The sequence below is a fragment of the Eretmochelys imbricata genome, chromosome 1, assembly GCF_965152235.1.
Source record: "Eretmochelys imbricata isolate rEreImb1 chromosome 1, rEreImb1.hap1, whole genome shotgun sequence".
NCBI lineage: Eukaryota > Metazoa > Chordata > Testudines > Cheloniidae > Eretmochelys > Eretmochelys imbricata.
This window is the reverse complement of record NC_135572.1, coordinates 187,056,671-187,076,678: the sequence shown is the minus strand read 5'-3', so window position 1 is coordinate 187,076,678 and position 20,008 is coordinate 187,056,671. Positions and strand designations below refer to the sequence as shown.

The 20,008-nt window shown below is 48.3% G+C and overlaps 1 protein-coding gene across 1 annotated transcript in view; it reads left to right on the top strand.

Moving 5' to 3' along the window:
- PTGFRN (prostaglandin F2 receptor inhibitor) overlaps window positions 1-4,781 on the top strand; it is a 55,083-nt gene extending 50,302 nt beyond the window's left edge. The window contains exon 9 of the mRNA XM_077816084.1: window positions 4,615-4,781. Coding sequence (XP_077672210.1) covers window positions 4,615-4,781 — 167 coding nt within the window. The remainder of the gene's footprint in view (window positions 1-4,614) is intronic.
- The last annotated feature ends 15,227 nt before the right edge of the window (window positions 4,782-20,008 follow it).

The window sequence follows — 20,008 nt, the reverse complement described above, 5'->3', positions numbered from 1 at the left end:
CGTTCCTGGATCTGTGTGCCGAGTTGGCACCCGCAATCCAGTGCAGGGACACCAGAATGAGAGCTGCATTGATGGTTGAGAAGTGAGTGATGATAGCACCATGGAAACTTGCAATGCCAGGTTGCTGCCGGTTAGTGGAAAATAATTTTGGAATTGGAAAATCCACAGTGGGGGGCTGCCTTTATGCGAGTGTGTAGGACCATTAACTGTATCCTGGTACACAGGACTGTGACTCTAGGCAATGTGCAGGATGATATGGATGGATTTTCAGCTGTGGGTTTCCAGAACTGTGACACGCATATCCCTATTTTGGCCCCAGCCCTTCTTGGCACATGAACAGAAAGGGCTACTTTTCTATGGTTATGCAAGAGTTGGTGGATCACTGGAGATGCTTCACTGAGATCAATGTGGGCTGGTCCGGGAACATACATTGTGCTTCCATCTTTAAGAACACAGGGCTGTTCAGAAATCTGCATCAGGGACACTTGTTCTAGACAGGTGGATTACTATTTGGCAATGCTGAAATGCCAAGTGATCTTGGGTGACCACACCTATCCTTTGCTCCCCTGGCTTATGAAGCTGTACACTGTCCACTTTGACAGCTCTAAGGAAAGATTCAGTTACCGGCCCAGCAGGTGCAGAATGGCAGCTGAATGTGCTTTCGGCAGATGGAAGGGATTTTGGCAGTGTTTACTCACTAGATTAGATCTCTGTGAGAAAAACATCTCAATGGTTATAGCTTCCTGCTGTGTACCGCATAATATCTATGAGGCAAAGAAGGAAAAGTTGCTGAGAAGTAGGATGGAGGTGGAACAGCTGTTGGCTGACATTGACACGAGCACCATTAGAAGAGCTCAGTGTGGAGCTGTGCAGCTGAGGGACACCTTGAAAGATCATTTTAACCATCAGCCACAGCAGTGTGGTGTGGTAGGCTGTACTCTACCTGTCCCTGACCTTTGGGTGGCTGTCAAGAATCGTGTAGTGCTTGGTGTACATTTATGTTCGTCTTTTAATGAACCAATGAATTCTGCAGTGCTTATTGTACATTTTATAATTATTACACTGGGTTTTTCACTCAACCTATGAATTCTGTATCTCTGGTCTCTTATGAATAATCTAGTGGCACTCGAAGCACAGACATACCGCAGAATGTAATGAAGTAATAAAGATGAATTTGTCCAAAAAATAAAAATGTATTGCATACCTAAACCAGTGCCAAACATTAATGTGCAAAGAAAAACCAAGATAGTGCAAAATTTTAATTGTAAATTAACAGAACAGAACTTTAAAATTAGAACGGTGGAAAACGTTCATGTCCATGCCAGTCCATTTCTGCCAAACATGCACCAATGCTGGCTCTCACAGGTCAGTGTATGTGAAGCTGTGGTTTTTCTCACTGTCCGTTGCTGTGGGGGGATAGGGATGTGGCCCCTGATGCAAGATGTAAGAAGCTGCTGAAGTGGAAGTCTCGGTTGACTGTAAGGGGAGGTGAGCCCGTGACTGTTGGAGCTGTAGGTCTACAAGAGTCTGCAGCATTTGTGTTTGCTGCCTGGGAAACCCCATTGTCCTGGTGCATCTTCCTCTCCTTTTCCTGCTGGGACTCCTGTGTCTTTCTCCTGCCCGTTCCTTCCTTCTCCAGGCTGTCTGCTGTGTTCACCCTCCTGGCCCTCTGTTCATGGTCTGATGCGCCACTGACTTTCATTATCTCGATGAACATGTCCTCTTTCTCTTCCTCATCAGGGGATGGGTGTGGAGGGGGCACCCCTCAAGGCTGCAGTGTCAGCAGCCACAGATAAAACAGACAGATGTATCCTATTTACAGTCAAGACAGAAAGCAGAAGATCTCAGGATTCCCTTCCCTTATTCCCCTACAAGTTTTAAACAAGACCTGCTTGTTGACCCTCTGGAGTGCCTCTCCACAGCACCGCTCTCCAGCAGCAGCCACAGTCACTATGGCCACTAGGGGCAAGGTGGGGAATCAGGAGGGAATTGTTTGGTTGCGTAAAACAATAAAATTTCAGCACTTATTTCCGTGGGCATGAGGACAGGGCAATGGCACTGAGTACTGGCACTATTTACCATGGGCACAAATGATTTTAGCTGATACCTTGCTCTTGAGGGTCACGAAGGCCCAGAGAACACAGTGACTTCCGGCATCCTGAAGCCATCTGGGCCCATATGCCATTAGCCTGTTTACTGCAACGGTGCCTGCCAAAGTCATCATGGAGTGACGTGGGGAAAGTGTCCAACCATGGAAGCAGAAATAAGGCAGCCATTCCTAAAAACCTTCGGAAGAGGATTGAAGAGTACCTCCATGGGCGTTTCATCAAGATCTCTCAGGACAATACAAGGGATGTCCCTGTGTACATAAACAAAGTGCTCCACATCATGCGTGCCCCCCACTGCCTAACTCTACAGGAGACTGAAATGCAGAAAACACTACCTGTGTGTGTGTGTGTGTGGTACCTTTACCTCTTCTTGTTGAGTAAAACAGTGAAGCGTAGATACCGGTGTCCTGCTAACTTGTGGTTGGGCCAGGCGCCATCTCCACATCTAAACACGTGAAGGGAGAATGCATGCCCACGTTTACCCTGAGGTTCCTTCTACTGGATCGGGCTCATTTGTGCTTGGCTGGCGGAACTGGCTAGATGGTTATGGAGTCTCCAAGTTCCTGGCTTGTGGCCTAGCTTGACCTCTTGCTGCATATCCCTCCTCCTCATTGCTCCAGGCAAGAGTCTCTGTCTGGGTATCCATGGTGATGTGCAGGGTCCAAGTATGGCCTGCAGCTCATTGTAAAAGTAGCAGGTCTGCAGCTCAGCACCAGGTAGACGGTTGGCCTCCCTGGCCTCCTGATATGCCTACCATAGTTCCTTCACTTTCATGCGGCACTGCTGCTGATCCCTGTCATACCCCTTCACCCACATCCCCTGTGCAATCTTTTCATAGATGTCCATGTTTCTATGACTGGTCCATAGCTGTGTCTGCACAGCCTCTTCTCCCCAGATGCCCAGGAGATCCAATACCTCCTGTCTGCTCCAGGCAGGAGCATGTCTATAGTATGTAGCTGCCATGGTTGGTTGGGCAATTTTACGCAACAGTGGAGAGCTGTTGGGTGCACTTGTCAAAGCTGAACAATCGGGAAAAGACATTCCAAAAGTATGTGTGGGTTTTAAAGGGAAGTGGGTGGCTTCCAGCGTCTGAGCAGTGGAGTCACTGTCTAGCATTGTGGGACAGCTACTGGAGGATTGTTAGGATTGATACAGGTCACAGTGTCTGCACACGCACTGACCTCGGTGTGTAGACCATGGTGCAACGCCACTAGGAGAGGTGGCATCATTGTCAACAAAGGTTGACGTAAGTCGTCTTAACTTCGTAGTGTAGACCAGGCCTTAGCTGCATTTCTCAGACAGGGGACTTGAGGCATGGTGAATTGTGGTGCAATTAGTATCTCAATCGATAACAGAACCCAGGAGTCTGACTCCTAATCCCCTGTTGTAAACACAACGAATACACTGCTCCCTGTGCTCATGGTTCTTGACCTATGTTTCAGCCCTTTCTGCATGTTACACGCAACCCTTAAATCTCCTGAAGTATGAGAAACTAATTTTGATAACTGCTGCATGTACTTAACATTAGTTGTATACATCCAGCATATAGTTAAAACTGTGATTTAGTGATAATCTAGGGGGCATGTCAGGCCAAGTACTTACCAAGGTACTTCCCATAAATTCAAGGAATGGCCTCACTGAGAGCCCCAAAGAAGATGAAATGAAACATAAGTCTTTGTTCTGCTTTCTGTGCAGCTAGTGAGTTACCTCAGGGACGAAATGTCCCTAATTTTCTAATGCTCTGCTCCCATCCCTGGTGGAGCTAATCCTACAATTAATATTGCTTGTCCATACCAGCCATAGAGAGAGCTGCAGTTGATTCAAACTCTGCATGAGCCTCCTGGAGCAGTGTGCCCCTTGAGTTGATTTACCTAATCCCCTGAATGGGTCCTCATTCCAGACCCTCCATTTCACTGAACTGCAGGATGTTCAGCACTTCTGAAAAGCAGGCCACTTCTTTGGGCACCTAAATATGGACTTGACTGGAAACTGCTAGGTGGCTAGAATGAATTTGCTTCCTAACGAGCTCTAAATCTACGTATACAGTCCTTCAAAAAGTCAGAGCCCTTGACTCGTCACTTGGAAGCTGTGTTGTAAAAGGAATGGGTTTCCATCCATCTTTGTTTAAATTGTTGGTGGATTAATCTGGTTTGGATAAGAACCCAAAATGTGGATGCTCCTCAGGACTAGCTTAACCTTTGGAGTCTGTCAGATTGGAGCTGGGAATCTCACAATGAGACATTTTCTTGTGAGATTTTGCATCCTGTCCTTCTTGTTTCTATATGGGCTTGAGAATTATGGAAGCAAAACAGAGGGGAGTGAGAGCTGAATTTTTTCAGAACCTTCGAAATGGAGAGGGGGAACTAGAATTTCTTTCTGAATGGTTTCATCTGTCCCTGGCTGATGTGTATTTTCCCTTTCTTAGACAGAGTGAGCAAGTTTGGCATTTCTCTATACGCTGTATTTAATCATTTTGCTTTTGCTTTTTTTTTCTCCCCCTTCCTAGTGCTGAACGCTTTGAAATATCCACTGTTGATAGGCATTGGTCTAGCCACCATCATCGGACTCTTATCCTGCCTCATTGGCTACTGCAGTTCCCGCTGGTGTTGCAAGAAGGAAGTACAAGAAACCAGACGGGAGCGACGCCGGCTAATGTCAATGGAGATGGACTGAGTGTGGGAATGAGACTATGCACGTTTTGGGAGAGATTTGGGCAGTTGGCCTGAGACTAAGATGTGTGTGTGTGAGACACACAAATGCCCAATGGACAGTATCTTTCTCTCTGATCTAAGCCAGGACCTAGAGCTTCTCCTCTCCACATGCTAAGTACTGAGAGCACAGGCCATGTGTACCAGCACAGAGCTCTTCTTCCAGGGACACTTACTGTGGGGATATTTTCTTCTGACACGCAAACTGTTCAGCAGCCTTCAGACAAGATTCACTGTTAAATCCTTTTGTCTTGTTTTTAGGATCTCTCTTTGTGTGTGAACATCGTTGGGCGGGGGGGAGGGTTATTGTGGTGGGCAAGGCTTGGGAGAAATATTTTGCCTTTTATAAAATTAGCTGACCTGTTCTCTCTCTCTTTTCCCTCCCTCCCTCCCCCCCCCCCCCTCCCCGGGTTTTGTTCCTATCTCCAGTGCTGGGAAGGAAGCAGCCGTATGAGGTGCTCTAGTACTTGTTTGGTAAAGATGCAATGGTCAAGGTGGGTTTATGGTTGTCAGGGTGCCCACTCTTCCCCTATTTTCAGGGGTTTGGAGTTCACTCCACAATACAGCATGTATGGACGTGTCTGTGACAATTTTCTTAAATATATTTTTTTTAAAGTTGGTCTTTGTTCTGGTGACAAGTGCTAGCTTGGCAACCCTAGAGGCTGAATGCTCAGACCAAGTACTTCACAGTGCAGGCCTTCCTTCCCACCATAGCCCCTCCCACTGTGCCTCTACCCTGACCCACAGGGGTGCTACTCTTCCTGAGTGGAGAGTGTCTCCCTGGCCTCTCTGCTGAGACCACCAGCAAGGCGCCAGTTACCAGTCATGGCGGTGGTGATGTGTTCGTCAGAGGAACACACGTCCTTTTAGGAAGAGGATGGAGACCACCAGCTCTTTTCAGGTATATGGTCAACTGGCCGTTGGCTGGAAATGGTGTGGGAACCAGCTATTACCTATACCCAGAGCAGGTTCTAAAGTAATTTCCATTTTGTTTCCTTGCAGCCACCTAACACACATCTCTGCAATCTCTAATTTGGCAGCAGTGTGTCCACAATCAACAGCAGCCAAATTGTGGCTGTGTGGGTGCAAAATCAGGCCATCATAGAAGGGAGTTTGATTTTTGATATTTTTTTTTTTTAAAGCAGGTCTCTGTCTCTTTGTACCTGCAGTGACCCCTGTCTTTTCAAGGGGTCCTCTCCATTGCTGGACACTACATGGGCAGATCTCTCCAGGGGGTTTGAGGCATATTCATAGGTGCTATCGTATGAAAGCCCGGCTCTGGTCTTCCACACTCCCTTGGCATGGCTCCTAAGGAGCTGCTCTCAGTTATCCGGGCAGCTCTGTCTTCTAGCACAGCTGGTGTTTTTAAGCAATAAAAGTCAGACATTGTGTACAAAAGAAGTACACTGATATCGCATGTTGGGTTTGGCTAAAATCAACAAAGATAGGAAATTGAGTTACCACCAATGGTCCATCCTTCTCCATTATGCTTTAGGAATAAAGAACCAATGACAGATGAGACCATCTGCAAAAGCTAGAGGCCCTGCTGTATTGTTAACTGTCTCGAGACTTTCATTACATTCTAGGCCTTCTCTGTGACTAGTAGTCCATTCGCACGTACCCTCCGGGGTACTGCAGGATCTAACCTCCTTTTATTAACATGACTTCATTTCACAGCTGAGCTAGTGAAGTCTTTAACGCCATTGTATTGTAACCGCTACAGACGGCATTTATTTGAGATGCTCAGTGTTCAGTTACTTTTGTCCTGATATTTTCCCCAGCACTGGCACAAGACTTTGTCCCTGAAAGGGAACTGGGGCTAAGATTTTTCGCGTGACTATTTTGGATGTGTGCATTTCAAAAGCAGCCTGATTTTTCAGAGGGGGTGCTCAGCATCATTTTTTGTACTTTGGCCCCTTTAAGGTGTCTCATGTGGGCCATCCAGAAATGGAGGCACCCAAAATCACTCGTCACAGCTGGAAAATCTTGACCTGCGTCTTCTTGGCAGCCTCCCCCTATTGCTAGCTTTTTCTGAAGCCGAGCCTCGTGTTTCAGTGCCCTTCCTGAATCTGCATGTGGACACAGCAAGAAGCTGGTGGGGGAGGAATGCATAGCCATCATGGCACACCTGAGTTCCCCATGTTAAAGTGGAAGAACTTGCATCTATATGCTCTCCAAAAAGAGGAAAGCATAGGAGTTGATTTGCTAGAGCAGGATGTCATCCTCTTCCAGAACCAGCACAGAATGTTTGTTGTCCTCTCCTGCGCTGCCTTACCACACTGAGGCACTCGCTTGCTGGTCTTGCGGGGCACTGAGTTTGCATTGATGTCCTCTTTCCCACACACAGCTAAACGACTCTTCTCTTTCCTGCTTTAATATTTGCTTTCCTCACATCATTGATGTTCTTTTAAAAATGTTCCTAGCATGTCTCTCTGTTGGGTGGGGTGGGGATTAGTTATCCAAAGCACAAGTCACTCGCTTTCCTTGCAGGTTTAACCCTCATCTCTGTTGCTGTCCGTTACGTTTGGGGGAAACAGAACCAAGCTTGGAATGCAGTAATATGGAATGAACAAGCATGGAATGGCAGCTCTTCCTAAGCACACACTGCATGCTGGCATTTTCTCCCTGCAGAAAGAAACTCAGGGTTATTTTGGCTGTGAGGGTTCCTTACCCATTAGTGAAGGGTCCCCATGCCCTTAGCTAACATCAACCTTATTTTTCGAGTAGTGTCCCTCTGGGTGCGTGTGCGCCCCACATGCCCTCAATCGGAGATTTTCATTAGCAATGTCTGTTCAACCCACACTTGCGCCGTTGGTATCCTTGTGCCCCGGCCGAGGCTATATCAGGCTGCGTCGGCACAATGGAGTTAGCATGTCCGCCTCTTGCCTACCTCGGTAGTTACAGAGTTTCTCCTAGTTAGCTAGTTTAGTTTAGTTGTTAGTAGTTAGATTAGTATTTGTTTAAAAGAAAAAGAAATTTTTTTTTATTATAGAGGGTGGAGTCCAGTCTTAGATCAAAGACTTTTCTGTTTGCTCACCCCACACCCATGTGATTCATGAAAGGCTTGGGGACCCTCTTCTCCCACACAAAGACCTTCCCACAGGTCATTGTGTAGGACCTGAACCTAGTTCCCAAAAGCCTCACAAAGCCCCCTTTTGAACCAATGGCGACCTGCTCCTTATTGACTTTATTACTATTGCCTCAGCCTGCAGAGTCAGAGAGATCAGGGTCTTAATGGCTGACCCTCCTTTCACAACATTCCACAAGGATAAGGTGCCCTTACGGCTACGTCTCCGGTTTCTCCTAAAGTAGCATACGAATTTCACCTGAATCAGAGCATATACCGACCAGTTTTCTTTCCGAAGCCACATTCTTCTAACCTGGGGACTGCTCTCCATGCTCTGGATGTCAGGAGGGCATTCTCTTTTCATCTGGACAGAGCTAAGCCATTTTATAAATCCACTAGAACGTTTTTGACCTGTCTGCAACTGAAACAGAGTTCTGCCATTTCTACCTAGAGACACGCTCTAAATGCGTGTCCGGGTATTTTATAGCCTGCTACTAGGCTGTTGACATTCCACCACCATCAGTGTTTTGGTGCACTCAGCTAGATCACAATCTACATCTGTGGCTCTCCTTAATGTTCCCTTTCCAGAAATCTGCAGAGCTGTCACATAATCTTCAATACATAGCTTCTCTAGGCACAGATGCGGCTGATGGCAATGCAGTTCTCTCTTCTGTGATGGACTCCAATCCTAAGCTCCCTGCTCGTATGGGGGGATAGTGCTCAGGAGTCTCCAAGAGTGGAGTACCCATACAGACACTACTTGAAAAAGAAGAAGAGGTTACTTACCCTGTGTAGTAACTGTGTGGTTCTTCAAGATGTGTGTCCCTGTAGGTGCTCCGCTACCCACGCTCCTTCCCCTCTGTTTCAGTTTCCTCTGAGACTCAGTGGTGCAGAAGGCACTGGGGGCACAGTTCACCCATGTAGCCTGATACAGCCTTGGCGCTGGGCACAAGGATAACCATGATGCATGCAAGGGCTGAACGGACACTGCTCCTGAAAATCTCCAAGGGCCTCTGGGGCACACGTGCACCTAGGTGGAGCACCTGTAAGGGCACAAATCTCAAAGAACCACAGTTACTGCAGAGGGTGAGTAACCACTTCTTCCATCATAGCCCATAACACATCTCCTTCCCGTTCCAAGTGAAAGGAGATGGCCACTACATCGCACAGCTGCTAGCCCTTTGGGAGATGGTGCTCCCTCCCCCTTACTCCCTGGTGTTGCTGTATTTTCAAAGGCTGAAATTCTTGGGGCAGTAGTTCCCCAGCAGGTCTTCCAAGTGTGCCAATTTTGTATTATCCTCTTTTTATACAATGGGAATCTCGTCTCTAAGTAAAGAACCTGTGTCTCTTAGTCACTCCTTTTCCCATGATTTTTTTTTTACTCCCTGTGCCCACTTGTGTGTGTTAGGAGTGGTTGGTATCTGAGGAGATTAAGGATTAAGCTGCATGAGGTGCGATGCAAGGGTTCAGTACCATCTAAGCTGCAACTCCTGGGATTGAAACCAATAGCCAAGTATGCTAAGGGCTCCTGTTGATCTTACTCTGTTCACTTTGCCATGTGTTTCCTACTCGGTTACAGCTGGGAAATTCCTCTCTACTTGGACTCTGAACCAGGCATTGCTTGAAAATGACTTTAGGAAATAGACAGGAATTGGTGGAAGGTACAGAATAAGGTGTTTGGCACAATTCTGGACTGCCGGAATTGAACGGTTCTAATGATGCTATGTAATGTTTCTTTTTATGTTCAAAATAAAGAGCAAGTCTTTTGGTAACCGCTCTCTGGTCAGAATGTTCACGCTGCACGCGGCACTTCCCATCAACTTTGCACTCAGAGCTCCTCTCAAACAGACATCGGATTTGAGCCTCCAGCCCTCTTTGCTCTCTTCCCCCCCCCCCTCCAATTCAGTAAGTATTCTCCTGGTTTTATGGAAAGGTTAAATGACTGGACTATGGTTATATGGTGTATCCTTGTCAGAGGTAGGTCTAAACTTTGATTCCAGGCTCTGCCCGCTATACAACAGGCAACTTGATAGCAGCAACTTTCTCCTCCTGCCCACCCTGAACCAGTCTGTTGCACAAGGGCCATGAGTTAATGCCTATTGTATCCTCTGAAACCAGTGCATCAGGCCTGCTGGCTGGCTCTCCTGACTCTGCCAAACAGCCATCAGGAAAGTCAGTGGTGCTGGAGTGGAAAATCTGTGTGTTTCGCCTACTGTATCTGCCGGCGTCTGAGGGCTTGTCCACACTGGCAATTTACAGCCCTGCAACTTTCTCGCTCAGGGGTGTGAAAAAACACCCTTCTGAGCACAACAAGTTTCAGCGCTATAAAGCACCAGTGTAGACCGTGCCCCAGAGCCACGCCTCTTGTGGAGGTGATTTTTTACAGCGCTGGAAAAACTCTTTCCCAGTGCTCTGCCACGACCACTCAAGCCATGTTAAAGCCCTGCCAGTGAAGACGTGCCCCCAGACTGGGATTTTTTTTTTTCTTCCTGTCACAGCTGGTAACATCACCAACCCCTACAGCAGGGTAAAGAATGCACCTCCCTGCTCTGATGCGGTAAGGGTGGTAATTTGTCCTTCTGTAGGTATTTAAGTCTGCTGGTGCAAAAGCCTCTGGGAACTCCTGTACTCGTTCTTTGGCAAGGTCAGTCTTTCAGGTCACTCATGCTATCCTGCTTGATCGCAATACCAAAGCCACCTCACGGTAGCATGTAGAACTGCTGAGTGGTGGCTTGTGTGGCAGCTCCCACTGAAGTGTATGCCTTGGTTTCTTTCCCTCCCCAGCTCAGGTCTGGCAGCCATGACCGAAAGAAAAGATCATGACAATCAGTATGGAGTTTTCATGATTTCCCAGATTCCAAGTTATGAGATCTTTGGGGGCAGGGTCTCTTTTGAAATAAATGTTGGTCGTGTCTGAGCGCAGTGAGGTTGAGAAGTGCTGTCCTGTCCTGTTAAACTGTCACCACTCAAATGGGAGCTGCATTTCCTCAGTGGAAGGTGTTTCCCTTGGGTATGTACAATAGGCGTAGTGCTTAGGGTCCTTTGGATGAAAGGTGCTGTGTCAGTGTAAGAGCGGTCTCACCATGTTGCAGTGCTGGTCCTGATGGCTCATTTATCAAGGTACTTTTCAAATCATTTCTCATTCTAGAACCATTTGCACCCCTTGGAATAACAGAGGGGCGACTGCTTCCTCTGTGCGACAGGAGAGGCGAGGTTAGAATATGGTTTATCCAGCACCCGCACGAATGTATCTGTGTCACAAAAACGGCAGGTCTAAGAAGTTCCCTTTACTTCGCCCCACCTACTTTTAAGAAACAAAGTCTGACTTGGCATAACGAGGGTTTCTTTTCAAGTAAATGTAGTAACGGTGAAAGATGCTGGAGCAGCCTCTCGCCAGAGCATTGGCGGCAGCCGGACAGGTGTTACCTACCCTTGTCCTGCAATCTGATCTCCTGGGACCAGCTCTTCAGGGGAGAACAGGTCAGCCTACATAGCCTGTTTAGTTTGTGGCTGTTTTGCTGAGCCTGTCAAAGGGCTGGGAGGGCAGCAATTGTATTGATATGAAGAGCTGTCTGCTAGCAGGTGAGCAGAGACCACCTGCGCCCTGCCCGCAGAATAGCCATCAGTTGGTATCTCGTCAGTTACTGCCAAACAGTGCTGTATTTAAACTGGAAGTGAAAGGTTCTGCCCCCACCCCACGCTCTGCTGAGCCATGCATGATCCCGAGTTTGCAGATTATATTCATTTCAGAGGAGCTATAAATCACTATGAAGCAGGTTGGAAGCTTTAGGAGCCTGCGGTAAGCTAGAGTTTGCAGCTCCAGGCTTTCAGCTGGACCCACTTTGACTCTGCTAATGGACCTTGTGAAATCTGAGCAGCTTCTGTGGATGCTGCCTGTCTGACATACACAATTTCAAGGGTGGGGGAGGGGGAGGAGAGAGAGAATCGGTTTCTGTTTAGAGTGGAGCGTCACTGGCCATGCCCAAAGACATTGCTGGTGGGTATATTGTACGTGTTACAGTGACAAGAGTGAGGCGCTACAGGACTGGGTAGTGTCAGACCCAGCTGGGGGTTCAGGAGCTGTGAGCTCTCCAGAGCTCTGCCAGTACCTCTGGGTGAGGAAGTGCAATCCCTTGATATTCCAGTGCTGAACCCTTGGTTCTTAGCAGGGTGTTTTCATTGCAGTCCATTTCAGCATGTCTGTACAGCACCCCAATCCCTCCACGGAGCCAGGGCGCTTTATAAATACAGTGGCCCAGCAGCTGTCTCCCTGCAGCCTGGTTGCTTAGCCCTGCAGCATGATTGCTCCTCACCCAGTGTCAGAGCTGCTCAGCCAGTGCCTGCTAACAAGTCACCTTCTGTGGTTACAAGCCGGGCTCTCTTGACAACAAAGCTCAGGGCTTTGGGTGACTAGGCTGGCAGTAGAGAGCAAGAGCCCACTTTTAGGCAGCCAGGTTTGAAAATGTGTGGTTTGAGTCAACATTTATCCCAGTAACTGGTGTAAGCTAAGTCACTCACAGCACAATAAGGCCCAGCACTCCATGCTGTGATTGCAGTCGGCCTGTCTGGCTTTCAGCACCTGCAGCAAAAATTAGTGGTGAATTCACTCCAAGACTTCCAGCTTCCTCGAGCCTTTCACTGAAATGTTTCAGCAGAACCCACATGTTTCCTCGGGGAGGATTCAGCTCTCACACACCAAGAGGAGCAGAGGAAATATAATCCTGAGTTCAAATCCTAGCAATTTGGGGAGGGGAGGAGGGGAAAAGTGCAGCGCTACCATGATTATCTCAGAGTCTTGGGGGACACCAGCAGGCTTCAGATAATCAGGCGAGCTGGCGCAGCAGACTTTGAAGTCTGCTGTCAGGTTTTCTCAGCCCTGATCGCAGACTTCAAAGCCTGCCAGTTAGTTCTAATTACAGAGAGCGAGCTGACTGGCTGACTGCCCTAAGGCCGGCCAGATCAGCTACACTCCCACGTGCATGTATTCGTGTGCTGAAAGCTCACTCTGGAGCGCAAAGATCTGAATCCTCTAGTCCTTGCGTGGCCCAAACTCCCCATTAACTTCAATAGAGCGGCTGGCCTGTAGTCGCTTAAGCTCTTTCCTGCTGTTTTAATGGAGTCAAGTCAGATTTCAGTGGATAAAGGCTTGTGCAGCGAATGCCACTGAGCCAGCCAGCCTTAGGGAAGCCATCTGCCCCTGACTTGATGTGGCGGGGGGAAGGTACCAAGCAAGGGAAATGAAACTGCCATTCCTCCTACAGGAAGTAGCTGCCTAGGGAGCTCTGAGTGCAGCCACTGTTATCTGAGCCTCACTTGTCTAATGCCCCCCTGGGCTGTGACCTGGTTTCAGATAAGAGGAAGGGTTCAGTTAAGGGAGGTGTAGTGATGAACCACCTGGGTAGCTTTGAAAGCAGAAAGGTGTGTGTGTGAGGGTTAGGTTTGTGCAGCAAGGAGGCTATTGATTCCCGAGCTTAAAAACCCATGGTTTTTAAACTGAAATTAAAGTCGTCGGGGGAGGGGGCGGGGATGCTGTCGCCTCCTTGGACCTAGACTGCAAGCTGTGATATCCAAAATAAATAGAGCTACTCAGATGTTAGTCAATGAATCGTGTTAACAGTTTTGCTGTTGTTCTTTGAGTAAGTTATTTAGGGAATAGTGTGCATCAAGTCAATCGCTGTTCAAATCAGACTGGACCCATGGTGAATAATGGCACCATCAGGCCCCTGCTTTATTGACCTCTGGATCATAAGCTGTTTCAGAAAGGAGGTTAAGTATCATTATGCCAGTTTTACATATGGGGAAGCACAGGCATGGGGAGATTAAGTGACTTGCCTAAGGTCACACTGTATGTGACTAAGGCAAAAATAGAGCCCATGTCTCCTCGCCCTGTGCCCTGTCCCACTAACCAAGTCTCTCAACCCTTTTGTCTGCCACTGATGAAATGGCTGGGGCCTGGGGGGAAATCCTGTCCCATGACTCTGTGTATCCTAAAGGACTATGGGATTTGGATCACAGTTCTTTTTGGATATATTGTGGGTTGAGGGACTTGTGGAGAATGGACCTAGTGGTGCGGGAGCCAATCTCCCTTTCCTCTCCCCTTCCTGCCTGCACATCCTTCAGCTCTGGGACTTCCTTGCTCCAGGGAACCATGAATCCAACCCCGTGGCCCTTTGAAGCACACTTCTGCTGCCCGGGATGGGCAGAGAAGGGAAGAGCAAAAGCATCAGCAGGGAGGGCAGAAAGAAAGCTCCTGCTTCTCTTCCCTGCTGGAACACGTGGAGCATGGGATTGGTCTGCTGTCTCAGCCAAGAGGGTGCAATCCCGCAGATGGCCCTTCACAACTCCGTTCCTGGCCATGCCCCATAGGAAGAGCAGCCCGGCCCCGGACAATGCAGCCTAATTTCTTTTAAATAGGAATGTGACCCCTATTCCAGCACAGATGGGACCTACTCATGTTACTAAACAGCTGAAAAAAGCAGGTGATAGCCTCGGTCTCATTGGTTGCTGGTCCTGCTGAGCTAGGCTACAGCAGGGCATTGTAAACTGTTACATAAGCTGGTTAAACCTTGCTGCGCTGGGATGTGAAGGCACACGAGCCTCTGTAGCAATAGTGAAGCACGGTTCAAAATGCCTGATGGACAGAATGGCAGAGGTGATGCACATCGCGCCTCACCTGCCTTCCAGCTTCCTGACCCAAGCTCTTAAGGCAAATGCCGGGAGTTGGTGGGGGGGACCCAAGAGGGGAATGGAAATAAAAATTTCAGCTGACTATTGTTTCATGAGGCTTCTGTTTTGGAATTTAAAAGAAATAAGCAGTAAATGTTTGGGAAAGAAGCTGGGTTTTAATATTAAGCTGCTTATTTAGGTCTCCAAGTGCTGGAGATACAGTATTTCAAAACTAATTAGATTGACAGAGGCTTGGATTCGATTACAGGATTTCCAGCGGCCGAGGGTTTTTTAAATTAAATGGTTACATTTGAAACGGTAGAGAGAATTAAACAGCCACTGCTGCAGCCAATTATTAAATACCTCTAAGAGCTGCTAAACGTGATAATGCTGTCAACCGAAAAGCCTTCACTGCCCCTTTCAGCCCAAACTGCACCAAGCCCTGAGATGCAGGAGATGGGACCTACTTGCCGGACCATCTTGCCTAACAAAAACACATTAGATGGGGTTTGCTGCCGTCCAAGAAACAAAGTGGGAGTGGGGCACTTCCCTCGCTCCTCTCTTCACGCTGGAGACCCCAACTTCAAGGCATCTGCATTCTTCACTCCTCAGCAGAACAGCAAGAAGGGCATCTGAACAGGGTGGTGGTTCATTGGGGGAGCTGTGTGAAGGCAGGACTGGAAGGAGAAAGGTGCTGCAGGTCAGGATTAAGGGTTTGCTGCTATAGCAGCTACAGCGCCCACCATAATCAATCCAGGTACTACTCAGCAAGGTCATTAGTTATGCTGCATACACAAGGCAAGAGGGTTAGAAGCATGATTTTTAAAGGGGTGAGTCCTATGTAGGGAGTCCCCTGAATTGAAGCTGAAAACACTTCTTGGGAAAAGTTGGATTTGCCCATGGTTTTTAAAAGCTGGGAGGAACAGGCTGTGCTAGATGTTTGAGAAGGAGTGGAGACCACCCCAGCAAAAGCTCTGTCAGCTGTTGGCAAGGAAGAATGGCAGTACTCTGAATAGGCAGGTGCTGTCAGTTACAGATCCTCACCTGGCCAAGGGCTTCTCTAATGTAACAGGGAGCCTATACCAGGCAAGGGGATGGAAATCAATGACTCAACTTTAAAAATCAATCTGCCCCCTTAAAACAGTGACCGAACACAGATCCTCTTGCCTCGGCTTGAATGGCTTCTTCTTCACCCTTTGAAAGATGTAGCCCTGCTTTTCCTATTTCTCAAACACTGCCTCGCCCGGTGCAGTCATGGTGGAATGGGCTCATCTTGCTTGGCCACCCGTGGCACCACACACGCGAGGCCCCTGTTCTCTCAGGCCAATTAAGGCATCCGCTTGGATGAGTGTCCCAAAGTGCTTTTAAAATGTTGATCCTAAATGGAGCGTTGTAAGAGTAGTCCTCTGGAAAGTTTAACATTTATAGGCACACCTGGTAGCACCACATATTAACGTGGCCCTGATGCATCTCATTATCAGACCCTACTTTCAGTTGCTTGTCACTTTACCAAGCTTTAACTGTTCGGGTTGAACTTTCTCTCCGGCTCATTTTTTCTGGAAAATTTCAGCCAAAATGGTTCGGCCATGTCCAAGAAGGAGAATAAGGAAGAGGCATTGGCAGGGAGCCTAGAGGAGGAGGGAAAAGAGAGTGTGATCATGTGATTAAAACTGTATCATAATGCATGTGCGCAAGGGGGCTGAATGAAGATTGTAGCGGCAGCTTTTACTGTGTCAAAGTCAAGCACTCAAGTTAGAATAGGAAACCTTAATGTTGTTTTAACATAGTGTGTGTGTTACACGGGTATTTATAGATTTTAAAAAGTCTCCACTATTCCATTTCTTACATTGATCGAGCTTCCCCTGAGAAAGCGATGAGAGGTAACAACATCTGCCCCCAGAGGGTGCTAGAGTAACACTCGTAACACATCATTCAAGGTACAAGTAAGTGTCTATTTGTGCCCTAATTTTTTTTCCAGCTCTAATTTCATATCTAATCAATTCCCTGTGAGCTAGTGCATAGCTGGTCTATATATTATCCTGGTCTTAGTTGATTTTTTTTCATTTTCCTCTTTCTCTTCCCGCTCCCCATCCCTCCTTTTTTTGTCCAGGTACCTGAAAGATAGAATTGGTAAACCTCTAGCCACTGATCTGGCTTTGCTGATATGGTTTTTAACAGAATTGGCAACTTTTAACCAGCTTTGTAAAGGACTCTGATCCTTTCCCTTCTTTCTGCTTTCTGCCTTTGCTAGCCCTCCCCTATGTTTGTTTTAACATTTTCCCTCTGAGGAGGAGTGTTTTTAAAGACTGCAAATTCCTCCAGGCTGGGAGTTGTTGTTTCTCTTTGTTTAGAGAGCTCTATACACACACCTGTGGGGCTGGGTAAAGCAAGTGTATCCTTTTCAGAGGAGCCACCGTGTTAGTCTGTATCCGCAAAAAGAACAGGAGGACTTGTGGCATTTTCCACTACATGCATCCGATGAAGTGAGCTGTAGCTCACAAAAGCTTATGCTCTAATAAATTGGTTAGTCTCTAAGGTGCCACAAGTCCTCCTCCTTTTTTCAAGTGTATCCAGTTTTTCTTTTGCAAATGCAAAGGTCAGTTAACACATCATTTGACTTCAGACTCAAAGCCAAATTGTCCCAGTGTTATTGTTTCTACACTGACTGTAGGAAACTCAGTGAGTCTGACCTCTGTGTTTCCTTTCCATTGCTCTGTTGGGGTAGCAATGGCAGTTTGCTCTCCCATGGACCTGGTAGGGGGATTGACCTGGGATCTTCAAGTAGGAGAGGCCAGAGTCATCCACAGGGAGCCCATGACAGTAGACCGCTCCCAGAATGTTCCCTAACCCCCGCCCAAGGGGGTTTCATGCTGGGGTGGAGGAACTAAGGTAAGCAAAAGCAGATGTGGTAAGCACTAACTTAGTCCAGGAACAATGCCATGGGCTTCAGCCATTTGCTTGACCCCCACGCCTTGCCAGTCCTCTCCCATGATGTTTTGTCTCAATGAGGGGCTTTTGCAGTTTTGCAGAGGAGGGCAATTGGGGAAGGTCCCACAGAGCTTACTCCCTCCCCTATATACATATCCCTATAGAGAGACACGCCGCTGCTTGTCATGATCAGCCACTTTCTGCTTCCTGCCATTTGTGGAACCAGAGAGCAGAATTAGGCCCTGTACTCCCCCAGATCCCTGAAAGCACATGCTGTTTTTATATGGTTGCACATAGGAGACAGGCAACATTCTGGCGGGGAGCTCTGTATGATGTGTGTCACCAAGGATGGAGGCTGGTCTCTGTCGCTGGGGCTGCTTGTCTGTACTGAAATCATTCAAACAGGCTAACAAGCAGCCTGAGTAGGAGCGAATAACCTACCGAGTATCTGTCTTTATTTCCCAGACCTGCAGGTTCTGTCACATGAATCAGTTGATTAAAAGGAGAAAATAGAGATCTGATGTTTGGTTTTGTTCTTTAAATGCCCCTTGCTCCCTCTCCCAGTCTGGTGGGCTCACGCTAACAGCATTTGTTCTACAATCTGCCTTCCAACGCCACGTCCCTGAACCAGTGGTCTGTTTCAGCTGCTACCCCAGCCGTGCTGCGCAGAGCTGCACAACTCTCGACTAACCATGTTGTGTCGACATTCTTCCTACGGAAAACTCCCTTCAGAAAGTCCCTCCAACTCAAACCATTTTCTGTGGATTAGCCAGATGCCTTGGGGGGGGGCTGGATTTCCCGTTGGCTGGGCTGTGCATCAGGCTGTGTTGCTCTCCTGCAGATTCCAGGTGTGGATAGAAATGGCGTGGACAGACCCCAGGATGCCCTTTAGGGGGCAGCTTGAAGCTGAAAGCCAGAGAGGTCATGGTGTTCCAAACCGTCCCGTTGAAATGAATGGGAAAGCAGCACTAGCCAGGATGCAACTCTTCCCCTCTCACAGAAGGAAAGAGGAGCAGCAGTGCTCCTCTCTGTAGCTGTGTGTCAGACCCTGCTGCCGCAACTCCAAAAACCAGGAGTCTCAATTTCCACTGCGGTGCCCCCGCCCCCCTCAGCGCTCTCCAGGTCGCCTCAAATGTTTGCAGATGCCTTGGGTGCTGCTGAGCCTCTTGCACGTGACTGCTTTTCCACCAGCCTTGCTTTGCTCAGCTGCATTTTGTGGGTGTGTGCAAACTGCTGAGCCGGGGGGACGGGGGGGTGGTGTCTCGTTTTACTCTGTGGCCGCCATTTCCTCAGCAACTGCAGAAAGGGATCCCAGAAGTTCTGGAAGCAGGAGGCCTGTTCAGGGGTTTTCCAATGCCTGGCCATAAAAGTTAATTGAAGCAAACGCCCGCTTTTGGCACGCAGCCTCTAATAAGGTCATAGAGAACCGTGGGGCAGGTGCTCCGGTCTCCCGTTAACCCACCTCATGGTATTAAAGGGAGCTGGCGGGGTGGAGGTGGGGAAGCAGGCAGCTGTTTTCCAGCTGCAGGGCAGATAAGTGGAGGGGAGGCTTCCATCAATGAGGCCCCGGAACCCATATCTGTGTTGAGATTTAAAGCAGAGTGGGGCTGATGGTGGAGATCAGTACATCAGCGGGCCTTTAGCTGTCCTGCTAAGGGGCTGTCATCCTGTGAGCGCTAATGAGCCGCACAGGTTGGGCCTACTCAGCATCTGGATACGAGAGAGATTCTCTTCCCCTGCTGGAAAATGTGGTTGCCAATGAGTTGGTGGCTCAATCAAATGTGGTCTTAATCGGAGCCAGTATGGAGTCCGTGCCCCAACACTGTAGTGGAGGTGCCCCGCTGCCTGTTGTATAAGTTGTGATGCCAAGTTCTTGGCCATACGTGATCATGTGAACCCCCGTGGATCTAAGTAAGGGTTTTGTATTGCTCCTCAGCACCTTCCATGCACAATGGGGGGCGGGGGGCAGTACCCAAATCCCGAAGTAGTCTCCTATGGAATTGCTAACTCTTCTCCCTCTGCTGTGTGGGGGTGTGTCTGTTTTGGTTGGTTTGTTTGGGGTCTCTTTTTAGGTTTTTGTTTAATAACAAAATGAAGCACAGCGGTGTGAACCCCAGTGTTGGGCACATGGGCCTATATGGTGAGCATTTTAATGGTGGCCACAGTGACAAACGAGGGGGGTGATCTCTCTCATCCGTTGCAGAGCACTTGCTGCATGCTAGGTGCTGTATGGACAGCAGAGAAACCACTGTCCCTGCAATGAGGCTTACAGTCTAAGCAGGCTGCACCTCAGCACTGGGTGAGATGCATCACAAAGCAGGGCAAGGAAATGGGGGCATCTGACACGTAACATCTTGGTTTTGTGTCTGTGCACTGGGACCCTGCCTTTGCAGCTCTGAAATAAGTCACTTCGCTAGCCTCTTTCTGCCCCCCCCTTTGAAAAAAGGGAAACCACAGCGTGAGCCGGCTGCCTTCCGTCCGGTGGCTCTTGCAGGGCTTGGTGGCTGCAGCTGTCTGAGGAGAACTTCCTG